At 36.4% G+C, this 16,040-nt stretch overlaps 2 protein-coding genes across 2 annotated transcripts; both read left to right on the top strand.

The window, feature by feature from the left end:
• Positions 1-238: 238 nt before the first annotated feature.
• Positions 239-3,364, top strand: LOC120077602 (kinase C substrate, heavy chain-like protein). Its single transcript, XM_039031538.2, has 6 exons — positions 239-540; positions 746-859; positions 1,878-1,973; positions 2,449-2,631; positions 2,712-2,860; positions 2,972-3,364. The coding sequence occupies exons 1-5, from the start codon at positions 429-431 to the stop codon at positions 2,813-2,815; spliced, it is 609 nt and encodes a 202-aa protein (XP_038887466.1). The 5' UTR covers positions 239-428; the 3' UTR covers positions 2,816-2,860; positions 2,972-3,364.
• A 925-nt stretch (positions 3,365-4,289) lies between these two features.
• Positions 4,290-8,555, top strand: LOC120077662 (basic leucine zipper 34-like). The gene is made up of 4 exons (XM_039031615.2): positions 4,290-5,188; positions 5,290-5,380; positions 5,492-5,618; positions 7,662-8,555. Exons 1-4 carry the CDS (start codon positions 4,608-4,610, stop codon positions 7,853-7,855), a joined length of 993 nt encoding a protein of 330 aa, XP_038887543.1. The 5' UTR covers positions 4,290-4,607; the 3' UTR covers positions 7,856-8,555.
• Positions 8,556-16,040: the final 7,485 nt, after the last annotated feature.

Here is a 16,040-nt window from a genome sequence, read left to right as displayed (position 1 = left end):
GATGAAAAGTAAGTATTTAGTGAAAAATCAAATTTAAAAGTGTAAATCTTGAAATACAGAGATAAACTCCATTGTCAAAGGTAAAATTATAGTATTTTGAAATCTAGAAACTAAATTGAAACCAAACTTAAATTTAAAGATTAAATGTGTCACATTTTAAAACCGACTAAATAGAAATTAGACCCAAAATCTAAAAGTATGTTTTAAATTTATAAGGAAAAAGTTTATTTCTTTATTTATTAAAAAAATGGTAATAACCATTTTCAGAGAACATTACATTGCCCCAAAAGGAAAGTTGCAGGGTTGTGGGAACGTCCGAATGAAGGAGACTCTGCACTCGGCTAGTCAAGTCTCCGGCCTGACTTGCTAATCCCCTTCACTTCTTCATCAATTTCACCTCCTCCGATTGCATTGAACTTTACACAAACATGGAAACGCCTCGTTCTCCAAAGCCCACGAGCTTCGTTTCGCTGCTTTCCATTTGTTTCTTCTTCGATTCCGTTCGCTCTGTTCCATCACTCATCGGAGTTCACCCCCTCGGTACCTTCTCTCTCTCTCTCTCTCTCTCTCTCTGATTCTGTGCTTAATGCTCCCCCTTGATCTGATTTTGCGAAGCTCAAGAATGGAATTTCTAGCCCCATTTCGCCCTTCCTCTAGCTAATTGCCCCTTTTGGGGTGTACCCATGTTGTGAATTGATGTTAAATCCGGTGACTTTCCTGAATTAAAATGTGTATTCGATTGCAGATGAGAAGTATTATTACTCGGAGGTCATAAAATGCAAGGATGGTTCTAAATCTTTCACTATTGATCGTCTCAACGATGATTTCTGTGACTGCGTTGATGGAACTGATGAGCCTGGTGCATTCTTAGTTCTTACTGTAATATAAGTTGAACCTTAAATTGAAATGGCTGTGAAATTATGTATTGAACTAAGGCAACAATTACTAGCCATTATAATCTGTCTTAAATGGGGACATGGCAAAGTTTAATGTTCTATTGTGTTATCTATTGAAAAAGACTTACCATGTTTATCCTAGAACATGACTTGTTTTTCTTTCTGAATTTTCACCAACACGTTCAGAATTGGAATGTTGATACCGTATCTATTTTGTCCTGTATCATTAGAATGTAGGATAGGATAGGAAAATTTGTAAGAAATAGCACTAGAAGTTTTCTACCTTTCCTAAATAACACATTTTTTGGCTAATCTTTTTAACGGCTCATGTTGGTGTCGGTCTGGATCATGCCGAAACCAAAACAAAAATTTAACTTCTTTAATTGGCACATCCAAACAACCATTTTTTTTTTAAATCCCGGCCCAGACGAAGACCAAGAAGGACTATTATTCTTTGTAAGCTTCCAAAATCTTATTCCCTCCTCACGGATAAGATTACATTCATAATATTTGGAAAAGTTTATATAAGATTTGGGAAGACATACATAATAACAGTCAGTCCCAGTCTTCATTCTGGTTGGGATTCCACCAAAAAAAATACTAAAAAAAATCGATAGTTTGGATGTGTCATTAAAAGAAGTTAAATTCTGTTTTGGTCTCAGTATCCAAAGCTGCACCCGATGAACCATTAAAACAATTGCCTAAAAAGGGTGCTATTTGTGAAAGGTAGAAAATTTTGAGTGTCCGACAATTACTTATAAGATAAGTTCTGCATCAGAATGATACTGGACTATAAGCAATAAATCCAATTTCTGGTATGGGCAATTGATCATGTAAATAAAAGGAAAATAAACCTTCCCAAATAGCCCAAGAACAGCTCACACACTCTAACACGGTGCAAGGATGAGGCAGGTTTTTTTCTGTGCTATGCTGCTGCTGGCCCATGGATTTGACCTTTGATCTTTGCATTTATATCTGTAGGTACTTCTGCCTGTGCAAGAGGGAAATTCTATTGTCGGAATATGGGAAGCACACCACGATTCATATTTTCTTCCCGTGTCAACGATCGTATTTGTGGTAACTGTCTGACAAATCTTTTGTTTTCCTTCTTTTTCTTTTATGCATCAATTGAATTTTGATCTAAAGAAGAAAATGTATCGATTGAAACACCATAAATTTGTTGATGTAGATTTTACGAACAACCTTTCTATATGGTGGGTGTAATGCAATGAGTAGAACACAGTCTTATGAGTCATGCACTAGTTTTCCTGATTATTTGTTCTTCCTGCTTTATGCTAAGACAATGTAAGGTCTCTATTCTGGTTTAAATCTTCAAATAGTGGTTGAAACTCGACAAAATCAGCATATTCCATAACTCTCGAAATAATTCTTACGATTTTGGGCCATGTATAAAGTTTATATGACTTTTTTTTTCTTTTTTTTTCTCTCTCTTTTTTACGTATGTTGAATCCACATTTAATTTGACAAACTTGGGGTTTTCATTGCATCTTTGAAATTAAATTCTAGTTCCCTGTTCAATATATGTTTGTAGATTGCTGTGATGGAAGTGATGAATACGATGGTAATATCTTTTGCCCGAACACATGTGTCATGGGGGGAAATATAGTGTACAAGAGCAACAATGATATTTCAACTACTCGAGATGTTGATATAATAGTCAACAGAAAAGTTCAGGAAGAAATCACCGAGGAGGACATCTTCCAAAAGCTAATTGGTAGGATTTTTGCCTCAACAATTACGACTTACAAAACAGATAAACAATACTCAACTGATTGTTGTAACTGGCAATTTCAGGTTTGAAGCTAGTAATAATCCTACAGGTAGCCCTAACAAGTTTTGCAATCCTCATTTGGGCAAACCGTTGTCGTGTGAAATCTAAGAGAAGACGACACCGTTGAAGCCAGCATGGCAATCGTCATTCTTCTCCGCTATTATCCAAATACGTACGTCTCCCACTGCATATAATATTTTCTCTAGTCTATTCTGTTAGTCTTTATTGTTTAGTGTACAATGTCTCTCTTATCAGCACGATTTCATGATGTCGTTTCTTTCAGGTGCTCACAAAGCTTGACACATGGGATAAAGAACTCCTGCTACCTTCACCCTTCTTTGCAGAGCCATGCCTATCTTAACAGCCTTAACAAACCATGATCCATTAGTTGCCTGGGGCTTAGCTTTAGTTTATATATATATATATAAAGATCACAACAGCAGAATAACACAGAGGATTAGCTACTCAACAATTTTGTTACAATGTTTGTCTTGTATGACTTTCAATAACCAAATGAAGGTTGTGTAAAAGTAAAATCTGGGGTATGTGAAAGAGATAGCAAGTTCTTCAAAAAGGGCCACTGGCTTTCATTTCCAACCTCAAATTCATCTTTACCCAATCAAAAATTCATGTAATGTAACATAGGCTGAGTGCAAAAATGTGTCAGCTTTTGACATATTCCATTTTTGTTGTATTTTATTTATTTATTTTTATCTCACTTGAGGAATAGAGAGAGAGAGAGAGAGAGAGAGAGAGAGAGAGTGGTTGAAAGTGGCTGGCAGGCACTTGAAATTGTAAAGAAAGCAAGAGTGTATATGATAATTAGTGGCATATGAATGAGTTAGAATTAAGAAAACCAAGAGGAAGAGAGATAAAAGGGCATATACCCTACATGTGGGAGTGGTCTGGGGACAAAGCATAAGAAAGCTAAAAGCGTGCAAACGATTCACATGGGTTTGTGACACAAACATTATCCTTTTAAACCCTAATTCTCTTACTACACAAATCCCACCATTTTCCTTCTGTTCATTTTCCCACTAATAACCTTCCAATCTCACAGCATCTTCTTGGACTAAACATCCCCTCATCTCCATCAAAAAGCCTGCACCCACATGGCTTTGCTTTCTTTTATCAACCCCCCTTCAATCCAAATTTAATCATCATCATTACATTTCACCCTCTAAAGATTCCCCTCTTTAATCAGATCAATCGGTTCCAAAACAATTAGAAATCAGAAACGAAAATGTTAATCTAATATAGATTTTAGAATCCACATCTAATGATTATTACGAAACAAAAATGTTAAATAATCAATTGATCTCAAATAACATTGCGGAGGTCTGAATATATAACTTCTTAAACAATCTACTTTGATACATATGAAATCATCAATTGACACAAAAGCTTGATATTTCGAGAAAGGAAGGGAATGTCCGTTTGTGGGAGGGAATTAGTTAATGGTGAAAATTAAAGGGGTATTTATTTTTGTATATTTTGTAGGGATACCCTGTAAATAGATGGTGATAATAGCACGTGGGTGGCTGATTGGTGGGACTGTTTATTGAGTTTTAAAAAGAAAAGTAGAGAGCGAGTTTCCAGTTATACCGTTGAACCTCAACTTCCCCTTATTCCCAATTTTCTCTTCTCTAATCTCTACCTTTTCCCCTCTAATTTCCCTAATTCCCATCTCCCCAGCTGGCCATTGGCTGTCCAATCTCCTTCCCCATGTGACCCCACTTCTCTTACCACATTTCATTCAGATTGCTAAAAAGATTCATAAAGGATTTAATTCTCTCTCTCTCCTGATTTTATTTCCTTATAGCATATCCTCACTTTCAAATCCTCTGTTCAATTTTTTCTCATTTTCCCCTGTTTTGAAGTTCCTCATTCATTCTTCTTTTTGAGGTTTTGGCTGTGCTATGGCACAGTTGCCGCCCAAAATCCCAAATATGACGTCTAATTGGCCGGAATTTTCCCGTCAGAAAACCCTTTCAATGGAAACCTTTCCACCCACCACCACTACGCCCGCGGTTACTCACCAGAATCCTTCTTGGGTTGATGAATTTCTCGATTTCTCTTCCGCTAGACGTGGATCGCACCGGCGTTCCGTTAGTGATTCCATCACATTCCTTGAAATGCCAATGCTGGAGGAAGATTGCCGGGCCTCCGCTGCACCGCCTCCGCCGCCGCCGGGATCCGGTGATAGGAATGAATTTGATAGATTCGATGACGAGCAATTCTTGTCTATGTTCAATGATGAAATCTCCACGGCCGTCGCACCCACCTTGTCGTCGTCGAACCCCTCCACGCCGTCCGATCATAACAGTATTAACCATGAGAAAGATGCACAGAACGACGAGAAGCTAAATCAGAACAAAAATGAATCAGACGAAGTAGGGAGCCAACAGCAATCGAAAAATCAAACACAATCCAATTCCACGGCGACGGCGGCGACGGCGGCTTCTACTGATCGGATAACAGACCCCAAAAGAGTTAAAAGGTGAAAACTCAAAATTTCATCAAAAAATCCATCTGGGTCTAAATAAATCTAAGAAATTTCAAATGGGGTTGTGATTTTTTTTTTTTCATTTCTCGATATAGAATTCTGGCAAATCGGCAATCGGCACAAAGATCACGAGTAAGGAAGCTTCAATACATATCAGAACTTGAACGAAGCGTTACATCGTTACAGGTACATTGCAAAAATCATTTCTTAATTAATAATGAACAATTTATAATCTCAAATTATCTCATCATAATCATGATTAATTTGATTGATAAATATAAATTTCAAAATATGAAGGCCGAAGTATCGGTGTTGTCGCCGCGAGTGGCGTTTTTGGACCACCAGAGATTGCTTCTTAACGTCGACAACAGTGCTCTGAAGCAAAGAATCGCGGCCCTTGCACAGGACAAGATTTTTAAAGATGGTACGCAATTAATCATTCCATTATCTTCTTAATTAATTATATATTACCCCCTTAATTATCTCGTAATCAAAGTATCAAACCATAATCCGACTTTGTAAAATTGAAAAAAGGAAAATCAAACGACAATTGGGTCATTCATATAATGGGAAACATAGAGGAGGGAAAGTATGGAAATTTTTCATTATGATAGAAATTATTTTCTTTATTACAAGGCCAACTTAAATAGTAGCCATACCAATTAAGGAAAGAATTTGTTTTGGAATTTCTCAATTATGTCTTAGAGTTCAAATTTTGAAATTATTATTTTTTTAGGAAAATTATTTTAAATGATAAAAAAAAAACTAAAAATATTTATAAAGAATGGTAAAATATCACCATCAATCTGCCATAGATGACGATATACTATATCTTTGTAATATCATGACATAGATAAATAGACATAGTAGTCTATCAAATTTTTGTTATATTTGTAAATTTCTTTGTTATTTTCCTATATTTAAAAACAACTCTTATTTTTATGAAATAAGATGTAAATTGAAAATTAGAAACCATGTAATATCATTCAACATCAATCATATAAATTGATGTGAAAATTATTTATGTAAATGATTTTAGCAGTATATTTTGAGATAAAATAAATAGTAATAATAGTTTTATTGTTTTAAATAGTTATAAATAATGTCATGTATATTCTTTAGTTCTTATACATTAGTTGTCATGTCAATTTTACATTCTTTTTGTTTTTTTATTGGAAAGATATTTTTTAGTACAATTTTAAAATTTAAAGGTCTTTTTCTTAAAAAAAAAAATCTAAAATTCAAAGATAAGAAAATTAACCTTTTAATTCTAGGTATAATTCAAACGTACTTCAAAGATCAGTAGTAATACGATAATTTAACTTTTTTAAAATAAACAAATATGAGGATATAGATTTGTGCCTTCAATTTCAAACAAATGAGTAAATATTTTTATATATAGGTGAAATGCCCTCATGTTTGGCCCACTCCCACATGGTTGAACTTAATGACAAAAATTGAGGGTAAATAATATATTCCTTATATAGGACATTTTACATTTTTTTTAAGAGAAAATTATATTTTTGGTCCTAGATTTTGGATCTAAATTCTATTTAATCTCTAGTTTCAAAATATAAGTTTTGTGTTTGGTTTCTAAGTTTCAAAATGCTACAATTTTACATTTGAGTTTTGCTTCAATTTGATTCCTGTATTCCAAAATTTATACTTTTAATCTTGATTTTCCACTAAATACTCACTTTTCGTCTTTATATTTAATTATGATAATAAATTTAAAATCGTTAAAAGAATTATAATTAATTAAATTTCAAAATAAAACAAAAATGTTAACAAGAATTATTGACTAAAAATTGTATACCATTGTCTCATTCTAAAGTGAAAAATACTCTTATGTTTTTTTAATATCACCCATTTGTTCTATATAATTCAATAACTCAACTACATTTTTTCATATGACAAGATTTTCTTTTCTTATCTTTGTCTTTTCTTTTACTATGAGTCTAGAAATTTTTTCTAAATTAAAACTATATGAATAATGGCATGAGAAAAATTTCTCTAGTACTCTACTTTGGTTGGAGAGAAAAAAGTTCATTTTGATTATTTGTTCATAAAGATAATAACATTTAAGAATAACGTGAGAGTTACAAAATATTTAAAGGATGTGTCAAAATTATAAATGAAAGTAGTCCACATTACTATAGTAGAATGGGTCATAGTAATAATTGTCCATTGACTCGAGGAGAGATAGTGAAATAGAAGAAGAACGTGGCAGACACTATAAGGAAAGAGAGAAGTGTATCACTGTTTTGAATTATAAAATTCCTTGGCTGGCAGGCAACTGTAGCACTACCTGTTTTTTCACGAAATTGCATGCATGATTTATAGTCAATTCTACAAAAAAGACAACCAATAAATAATCATAATATTAACCCATAATTTTTTTTTCTTAAATTTTTACCATTACATGACTGTAATTAATTATTTCTTACTTTTGCATGGATGCATGCAGCTCATCAAGAGGCATTAAAAAGGGAGATAGAGAGACTACGACAAGTATATCACCAACAAAACATGAAGAAGATGGAAAATAATGCAGCACCATCACCAGCAATTACTCCGTCCCAACCCGTCACTGCCATCGCCACCGATACCAAACATCCTAACGTAGATCAAAACGATCAAGTTCCAAACGTCGCAGTTTAGGTTCAAACTCATTACTACACACATTATTCATTTCAGCCATATGGAACTTGAATAAAGGATTGGGAAAAAAATTTAGCGCAACTGAATCATCGGTGAAAGAATGACAAAAAAATATTTCTTTTGTGGCAAAGAGGAAAGAAGAGAAGAAAATGAGGGGTTTGTGTAGGAAAAAAAAAATCATATATAATGATTAAATGTGGTCAGCCATGTGATATGCTTTGCCTTTTATGAAGGGAAAGGGACCACTTTCAAAAGCCCTTACATGATTGAGTTGCAGAGAAGATACATGTGCAGCATTGTTGGGTAAAGAAGAGAGAGATGAGGGAACTAATTTAATATTAGGGTTTGAAGGGGGTTTGTGGTAATTATTGTTTATTAATGGGTGTTTTTGGGAAAAAAGGGAGATTGTGATTGGAGGGGTTGAGGGGGTTATTAGAAAATTAGGGTTTGCATTGGGATGTACAAAAGGGGAGAGGGAGTGTTTTGGTTGTGTCAGGGATGGGTATTTGGTACTTCAATGTCTGATGTGATGTACTTTTCCAGTGTTTTTCTCTTCTTGTTATTACATTATCTGTCTCATTATTTCTAAATTATAAATACCAAAAAAAAAAAAAAAAAAAAAGAAGAAAAAAAGAAAAAAGTTAATTCTATGTAAATATATTTTATTGATGTCAACTGTCAATTACATTTTTTTCTTTTATTATTATTTCTTTTGTTAGTAAGTTTAATTTTATTAAGGCAATATTTAATGCTTATCAAGATGTATCAATATCTATGCATCCCTTCTTTTTACTCATGTAAAATACTCAAATAATTCATAAAAAGAATTTGTCACTTGACAAATTTTGATTGGACAATTTAGTGAAATATACAAAAGTAGTGTTACTCGAGATGCACCTAAATATTTTTCATTTTATTATAGGATCTTGAAAGTTAAAAACTTAAAACTAAAGATATTAGAGAAAATTACACCGTCAACTCATTTGGGAGGCCTAAAATTATAAATGTTCAATTTTTTAAAAAACTATTGCTAATTGACCTTTTGCCGATATTTTGCATGTGTGAAATAATCAATTTACCGTTCCTTCAAATTCTTTTCTTTTCTTTTTCTCCCGCTTCTTCTCCATCGAGTGATTGTTTCTTCTTCTTTTCTTCTTCCTCTCCTTCTTGGATGAATAACTTCTTCTTCTTCTTTTTTTTTTTTTCATCTATCTCTTTTCTTCTTTTCTTCTTCTTCTTCTTCGATGAGCAACTTTGGCGAAACTATTTTTTTCCTTTTTCCTTTTTTTTTTCTTTTTTCGTCTTCTTCATTTTCATCACGACCAACTTCAACGAAAAACCACACTACACTAGCTCTAGTTGTGAGAGTCTCTCGATAATCTTCTTGTAGACACAAGGTTCATCAACGTTCTTGTAGACACAAGGTTCATCAACGTTCTGGTCAAAGCCATATGACTTGATTGCAGTATCACACCGTATGTTCCAAGATCTAGGCGCCTGTTTCAACCCATAATTAGACCGATTAAGCTTGCAAACCTTTTGCTTTTGACCTTGAGCTATGAATCCCTCGTGTAGCACCATGTAAATGATCTCCTCAAGATTGCCATTCAGAAAGGCCTCTTGACATCCATTTTGCCAGATCTCATAATTAAAATAAGCTGCAATAGACAAGATGCAATTCAAGTTTAACATGGTAACAGGTGAGAAAGTCTCCTCATAGTCAACTCCCTCTACCTGGGTATAACCCTTTGCCACAAGTCAAACCTTGAAGGTTTGCATTTTCCCATCAGTACCCTGTTTACGCTTGTAGATCCATTTATAACCTATAGGTCTTACCCCATCAGGCTGATCTACAAGATCCCATACTAAGTTGAAGTACATCGGCTCCATCTCGAGATCCATGGCCTTGACCCATTCATTCTGGTCTACATCCTGTATTTCCTTCTGATAAGACACTGGATTCTCAACGTCGCCATCTGCTACCATAGCAAGGATTTTCGTGAAACCTAGATAGCAAACGGGCGGGTTCGCAACCCTCCCACTGCGTCGAGGTTCCCTCAACTCTTGAGGTGGAACCGACCTACTAAATGAACTACCATAAACAACACTTGCTGATGAAACAGACTCTTCAACAACTCTTGTTGAAGTTTCAATAGTTTCATTGGAAAGCTCAAACAACACGAATTTACTACGTGGACTGTGCTCCCTAATATGATCCTCCTCCAAGAAAGCACGTTCGTGGAAACGAACACCCTATTTTTTGACAGATCATAAAAATAACCCCCTCGTGTACCTTTAGGGTAGCCTACAAAGAGGCATAACCTCGACCGTGGTTCCAACTTCTTGGGATTTGCCTCAAGCACATGTGCAGGGACCCCAAATACGAAAGTGATGTAAACTAGATTTACGCCCGTTCCACAACTCCAGAGGTGTTCTCGCAACACTCTTGGAAGGAACACGATTGAGTATGTATGCCACAGTCTCCATTGCAAAACCCCAAAATGAGTCTGGTAAGGAAGCGTAACTCCTTATCAAACGAACTATGTCCAACAAGGTTCTATTTCTCCTCTCCGCTACACCATTCTACTGAGGTGTACCCGGTACTAAGAGTTGGGAAACGATTCCATGTTCAATAAAATAGTCCTAAAATGCCGAGTCCAAAAACTCTCAAACTCAATCTGATCGAAATGTTTTAATCTGTCTATCCAATGCGTTTTCAACTTTAGCCTTGAACTCTTACAACTTTTCAAAGGATTTAGACTTTCGTTGCATAAAATAAACATACCCATACCTAGAGTAATTATCAGTAAAACTGATAAAATACTCATAGCCACCTCGAACTCAAACATTCATAGGACCACAAAGGTCAGAATGTACTAACTCAAGAGGCTCTTTGGCTCGATAACCTTTTCCAGTAAAAGGTCTTTTAGTCATCTTACCCTCAAGGCAAAATTTGCATACCGGTAACGAATTTTCTTCTAACTCACTTAGAAGCCCATTATTCACCAATATATCAATCTTATTGAGATTGATGTGCCCTAATCGAAGGTGCCAAAGTTGGGCATTTTCTTTCGGAGAAATTCGTTGACGTTTAGATTGAGTTACGAAAGTTTTAAACAACTTTGTGTTATGGAGGGAACTTATGGCTAACGACCTTAGCACATACAAGTTACTTTCTAGATATGCTGTACAAATATTAATACCATCTTTATGAATAAACGCTTTATCCACATTAAACAAAATAGTGTATTTACATTACAACAAGCACTTTATAGAAATAAGGTTCCTTTTAAGTTCAGGAACAATATATACTTCATTTAAAACAAGAAACCTATTCTATAAAGTTAATTGGATCTCTCCCACTGCCACAACTAAGACGACGTGCCTGGTGCCTACTCACATCGTCATCTCAACAGTCTCCAGCTGTGGCTAGGATCTAATCCCCTGAAAAGAAGAACAAACGTGATTAGTGGCGCCCGAATCAATTATTTAGGCAGAATCATCATTCTCCACTAAACAAGTCTCAAGTACAAGTAAATCATATTTACCTTTATCTGCCTTGGCCTTAGCCTTAGCAGCCTTCCTTTCCTTTAGCTAGCAAGGACAGTTCTTCTTCTAGTGGAAACATTTTCCCTTTTCAACCGGTGACGGACGCCTTCTTGGGGCGACAGGTGGCGGGTTAGCAGGCGGCTTCCCTTTTCCCTTACCACCCTTCTTCTTCTTCCCCTTTGCAGAGTTAGAAATAGAAGGTGGAGACTTCGTTCCTGAGGTCGAACCTCTATGGAACGTCCTTGAAGATGATACAACATTTGCCTCCACCTTCTTCATCTCCTTACTTTTCAGTAAATATTGGTAGGTCTGCAACTCGTTGAGAAGAGTTATAAGGGTGTATTTAAAGGAAATCGAACACAAGGATTTCCATGAGCAGTGGAAAGATCATTCCAAATTACAATCATATATGAACTTTACAAATTACAGTCATAACAGAAACATACGATTATGCATTCATTACAGAAATTACAGCATGATAATACAAATAATCAAGAAGAAACGAGACACACATTTGTAGACTCATTGCCAAGCTCTTTGATCACGAACGCTTAAACACAGCAACCTCGAACGCTCGTCCAACGCGACGGATACATAGCACGAACACCGTGCACTCGAACTCAGCGATCGCCTCGGTCACAAACACCCCAACAGCACGAATGACCTCCACAGAACCTCGACGGTATGAAGTTTATATGACACCACCAAGAAGGCTACCTTGGCATTCTCGGTGTGAAAATCCAGAGGGTGGGCTCTGTGTGGACTTGGTTTAAGGCAGAAGATGGAGGAAATAACAATTGTGCAAACAATTAAGCAAGTGGGAGATGGCTGAACCTATTGTATAGGTCGATGCCCAATCGTTTAGCAAAAGCTAAGCGATCGTCTAGCAAAAGCTAAGTGATCATTTAGCTCATCGCTTAGCTAAGTGTCTTTCGCTTACAAACACTACACGATCGTTTTCCTTTATCCAAGTTGTCGCTTAGTAAATCCAATTTACTTGACAACTTCCGTGAGAATATTCCAAGAGAGGAAATCTCAAATTCACAATTTGCAAAACTTCAACATTGTAAAATCCTTGCCTTTTCTTTTCTTACTAAAGTTAGGAAAACAATTTTCCTTTATCTCACAGTTACCATGAAACCACCAATAACCTCTCACTCAATTGGTTATTAGAGAAAAAAGAGTTAATTATCCAATAATTAATATTATTACAAATATAAATGATAACTAACTTACCATACTATATTTATAACCTATAGTTTTAATATTTCATCTCATGAAACATATAAACCATAGCTTTTTTTCTATTCTATGGCACTTAATGTAAATATCGTTTAAATTAATCCTCCATTAGATGTATCTCATACATTATTCGATCATATCATATATAATCAAAATACCTCTTGTCAATTTGAAAATTTCAAATCAACACCAAGAATTGATCCTCAACTGAATCCATTGAGCTACCAAGAGGACCTTATGGACCTATAGCTCGAAGCTCCAACGGTACGTGAATAATTGACTAAACTCTTTAGTCATGGTATCCAACATTTGTTAACTGCCAGACACTCCACTAATGACCGGCAGTTGAACTCTCCTTACCACAGATATATTATTTGTCTATCTTAACCAATCAGTAGTGCGACAACCCTTCACAGATCGGTTGTAAGTATAGCTCGGCCAATAACCATTATGCCCCTGTAGTTACATCTAACTTCTTAAGTACCACTGATTCCTTTAATGAACAGAACTCATAGTTCTACTATGACTGAGTCCTCTCTTCCAAAGAGAAGCCGTGGCCACTATATTCAAGCCCCAGAATCAGCACTTAAGGGAGCAATCTCTTTACTTATCCCTACTTTACGAAAGAAGTGAATTCCATCTTGTGGATTGAGTCCCCAAAAAGATAGGCATGTTGAGTTGGCAATCTGGCCACTCTTACCCATACTAATCAAAGGACCGCCCTCAAAGGTAGGAGTTCCCAAAACACTCAAGATTGAGGTCGTGTCACATATGGTCGTTTAGGTGAGATGTAAGTCTCTAGTATCAATGGCTTTATATACAGAGTCTAGTCATCTCGTGGTCCGGTCTTATACAAACTCTTTGTATAGGACACCCCCGCCCGCACGTCTCCACATGAATGGTCAGGATCTACCATCTATAGTAGTTTACAACACTTGCAAACCTCTACAAAGCGGGCCGTATCCATAGTGTCACCAGAATCAGGTATCCTACCTTAATCCTTATACTACATACCTATTTAGGTTATCACTTAAGGCATGATCCACTTGTATATCACATATACATGGTTAAGTTTACATAAGATAACCATGGAGCTTTGTTTATTGGATATGAGTAAAAGCCAGAATGAAATAACAATTAATTTATTCATCAAACAATGTGTATCATTTCAAACAACGAGACTCCGGGAGAATTAGGACACTAATCCCAACAATCTCCCACTTGTCTTAATGCCTCGGGAGACTAATATACAATAGAATATAAAAATGTACAATATACAATAAACTAGGACATACTCTAGTATCATCTCCCACTTGCCTTAGATAAAATGCCATATGTCCCACAGACCCAGACTCTCCAAGTGACCCTCGAACACTTTAGCCATGAGAGCCTTTGTAAAGGGATCAGCAACATTGTGCTCTGATGCGATCTTCGTGACTATCACATCATCGCGATGCAAAATTTCCCTCATCAAGTGGTATTTTCGTTCTATGTGTTGTCCCCGATGATGACTCCGAGGCTCCTTTGAATTTGCCATAGCTCCGCTGTTATCACAATAAAGAGTGATAGGCGAATCCATATTTGGAATAACTTCCAAATCTGAAAGAAATTTCCTCAGCCAAACAACCTTCTCAGCTCGCTTCACAAGTGGCTACATATTCGGCTTCCATAGTGGAGTCCGCAATGTATCCTTACTTGATGCTTCGCCAGACTACATACCCTTCATTCAGAGTGAAAACTAACCCCGATGTCGATTTGCGAGAATCTCTATCGGTCTGAAAGTCAGAGTCCGTGTATCTTGTAAGGATTAGATCCTTATCTCCATACACGAGCATGTAGTATCTTGTTCTTCGAAGATACTTGAAGTTTGTCTTGACCGCCATCCAGTGATCAAATCCTAGATTGGACTGATACCGATCGATAATTTCTACTGCATAGCAAATGTCGGGTCTGGTACACAACATTGCATACATTAAGCTTCCTATGAAGCACAGGGAATCCGTCTCATCTCCTCAAACTCTTGAGGTGTTTTAGGACATTGATCCTTAGACAAAACGATTCCATGCCTGAACGGTAACAAACCCCTCTTGGAATCCTGCATTTTGTACCTGATCAACACTTGATCAATGTACGATGCTTGAGACAGGGCTAACCGTTTGTTCTTATGATCCCAAATGATCTGGATCCCTAGAACATATTGTGCCTCACCTAAATCTTTCATTTGGAACTGGGCAGCTAGCCAATTCTTAATGTCAGTTAGATACCTTATATCATTCCCAATGAATAGGATATCATCCATATACAGTACTGGGAAAGCTACTGAGTTGTTGATGATCTTCTTGTAAACACAAGGCTCATCAACGTTCTGATCAAAGCCAAATGACTTGACAACAATATCAAATATGATATTCCAACATCTAGATGCTTGTTTCAGCCCGTAAATAGACCTATTAAGCTTACAAACTCTTTGCTCTTGATCTGGAACTAGGAACCCTTCTGGTTGAGTCATATAGATGGTCTCCTCAAGATTACCATTAAGAAAGGCAGTCTTGCTGTCCATTTGCCATATTTCATAACCATAAAATGTGGCTATGGACAGGAGAATCCTGATAGACTTGAGCATGGCAACAGGTGAGAAAGTTTCCTCATAGTTAACTCCCTCAACTTGGGTATAACCTTTTGCCACGACTCTAGTTTTAAAGGTTTGCACCTTTCCATCTACACCTCTCTTTCGCTTATAGATCCACTTACACCCAATAGGTCTTACCCCATCAGGTGGATCAATAAGCTCCCAGACGTTATTGAAGTACATAGACTCCATTTCCTGGTTCATGACCTTAACCCATTCATCTTTGTCAACATCCTCTATTACTTTCTTAAAAGACAATGGAACCTCAACCCCATCATTCAAAATGACGTTTTGGGTTTCAGCCAAACCGTGGGTTCATAACCCTCCCACTACATCGAGTCAGTCTCAACTCTTGAGCTGACTAGATGTTCCAACCTCAATAACTCTTGTTGATCTGTTGGCTTGTTCAATAGCTCTTGTTGAACCCTCAGCAGTCTCAGTCTCACTAGCGATCTTGCGTAAAACGAGCTTACTTCGTGACTTATGATCCCTCACGTGGTCTTCTTTCAAGAAGATAGCTTTTATAGAAACAAACACTTTGTTCTCACTCGGATCATAGAAGTATCCACCTCTCGTTTCCTTGGGGTAGCCTACAAAGAGGCAAATCTTCGAACGCGGTTCTAACTTCTTTGGGTTAGTCATAAGCACATGTGTCGGACAACCCCAAATCCTGAATTGGCGTTAACTACCTTTATGACCTCTCCATAACTCAAAAGGTGTTTCAGACACACTTTTCGAGGGAACATTGTTTAGGATATAACATGA

The sequence above is a fragment of the Benincasa hispida genome, chromosome 5, assembly GCF_027475165.1.
Source record: "Benincasa hispida cultivar pf3 chromosome 5, pf3_genome.v1.1, whole genome shotgun sequence".
Taxonomy (NCBI): domain Eukaryota; kingdom Viridiplantae; phylum Streptophyta; class Magnoliopsida; order Cucurbitales; family Cucurbitaceae; genus Benincasa; species Benincasa hispida.
The sequence above is the reverse complement of the archived record's forward strand: the minus strand, read 5'-3'. Positions and strand labels throughout refer to the sequence as shown.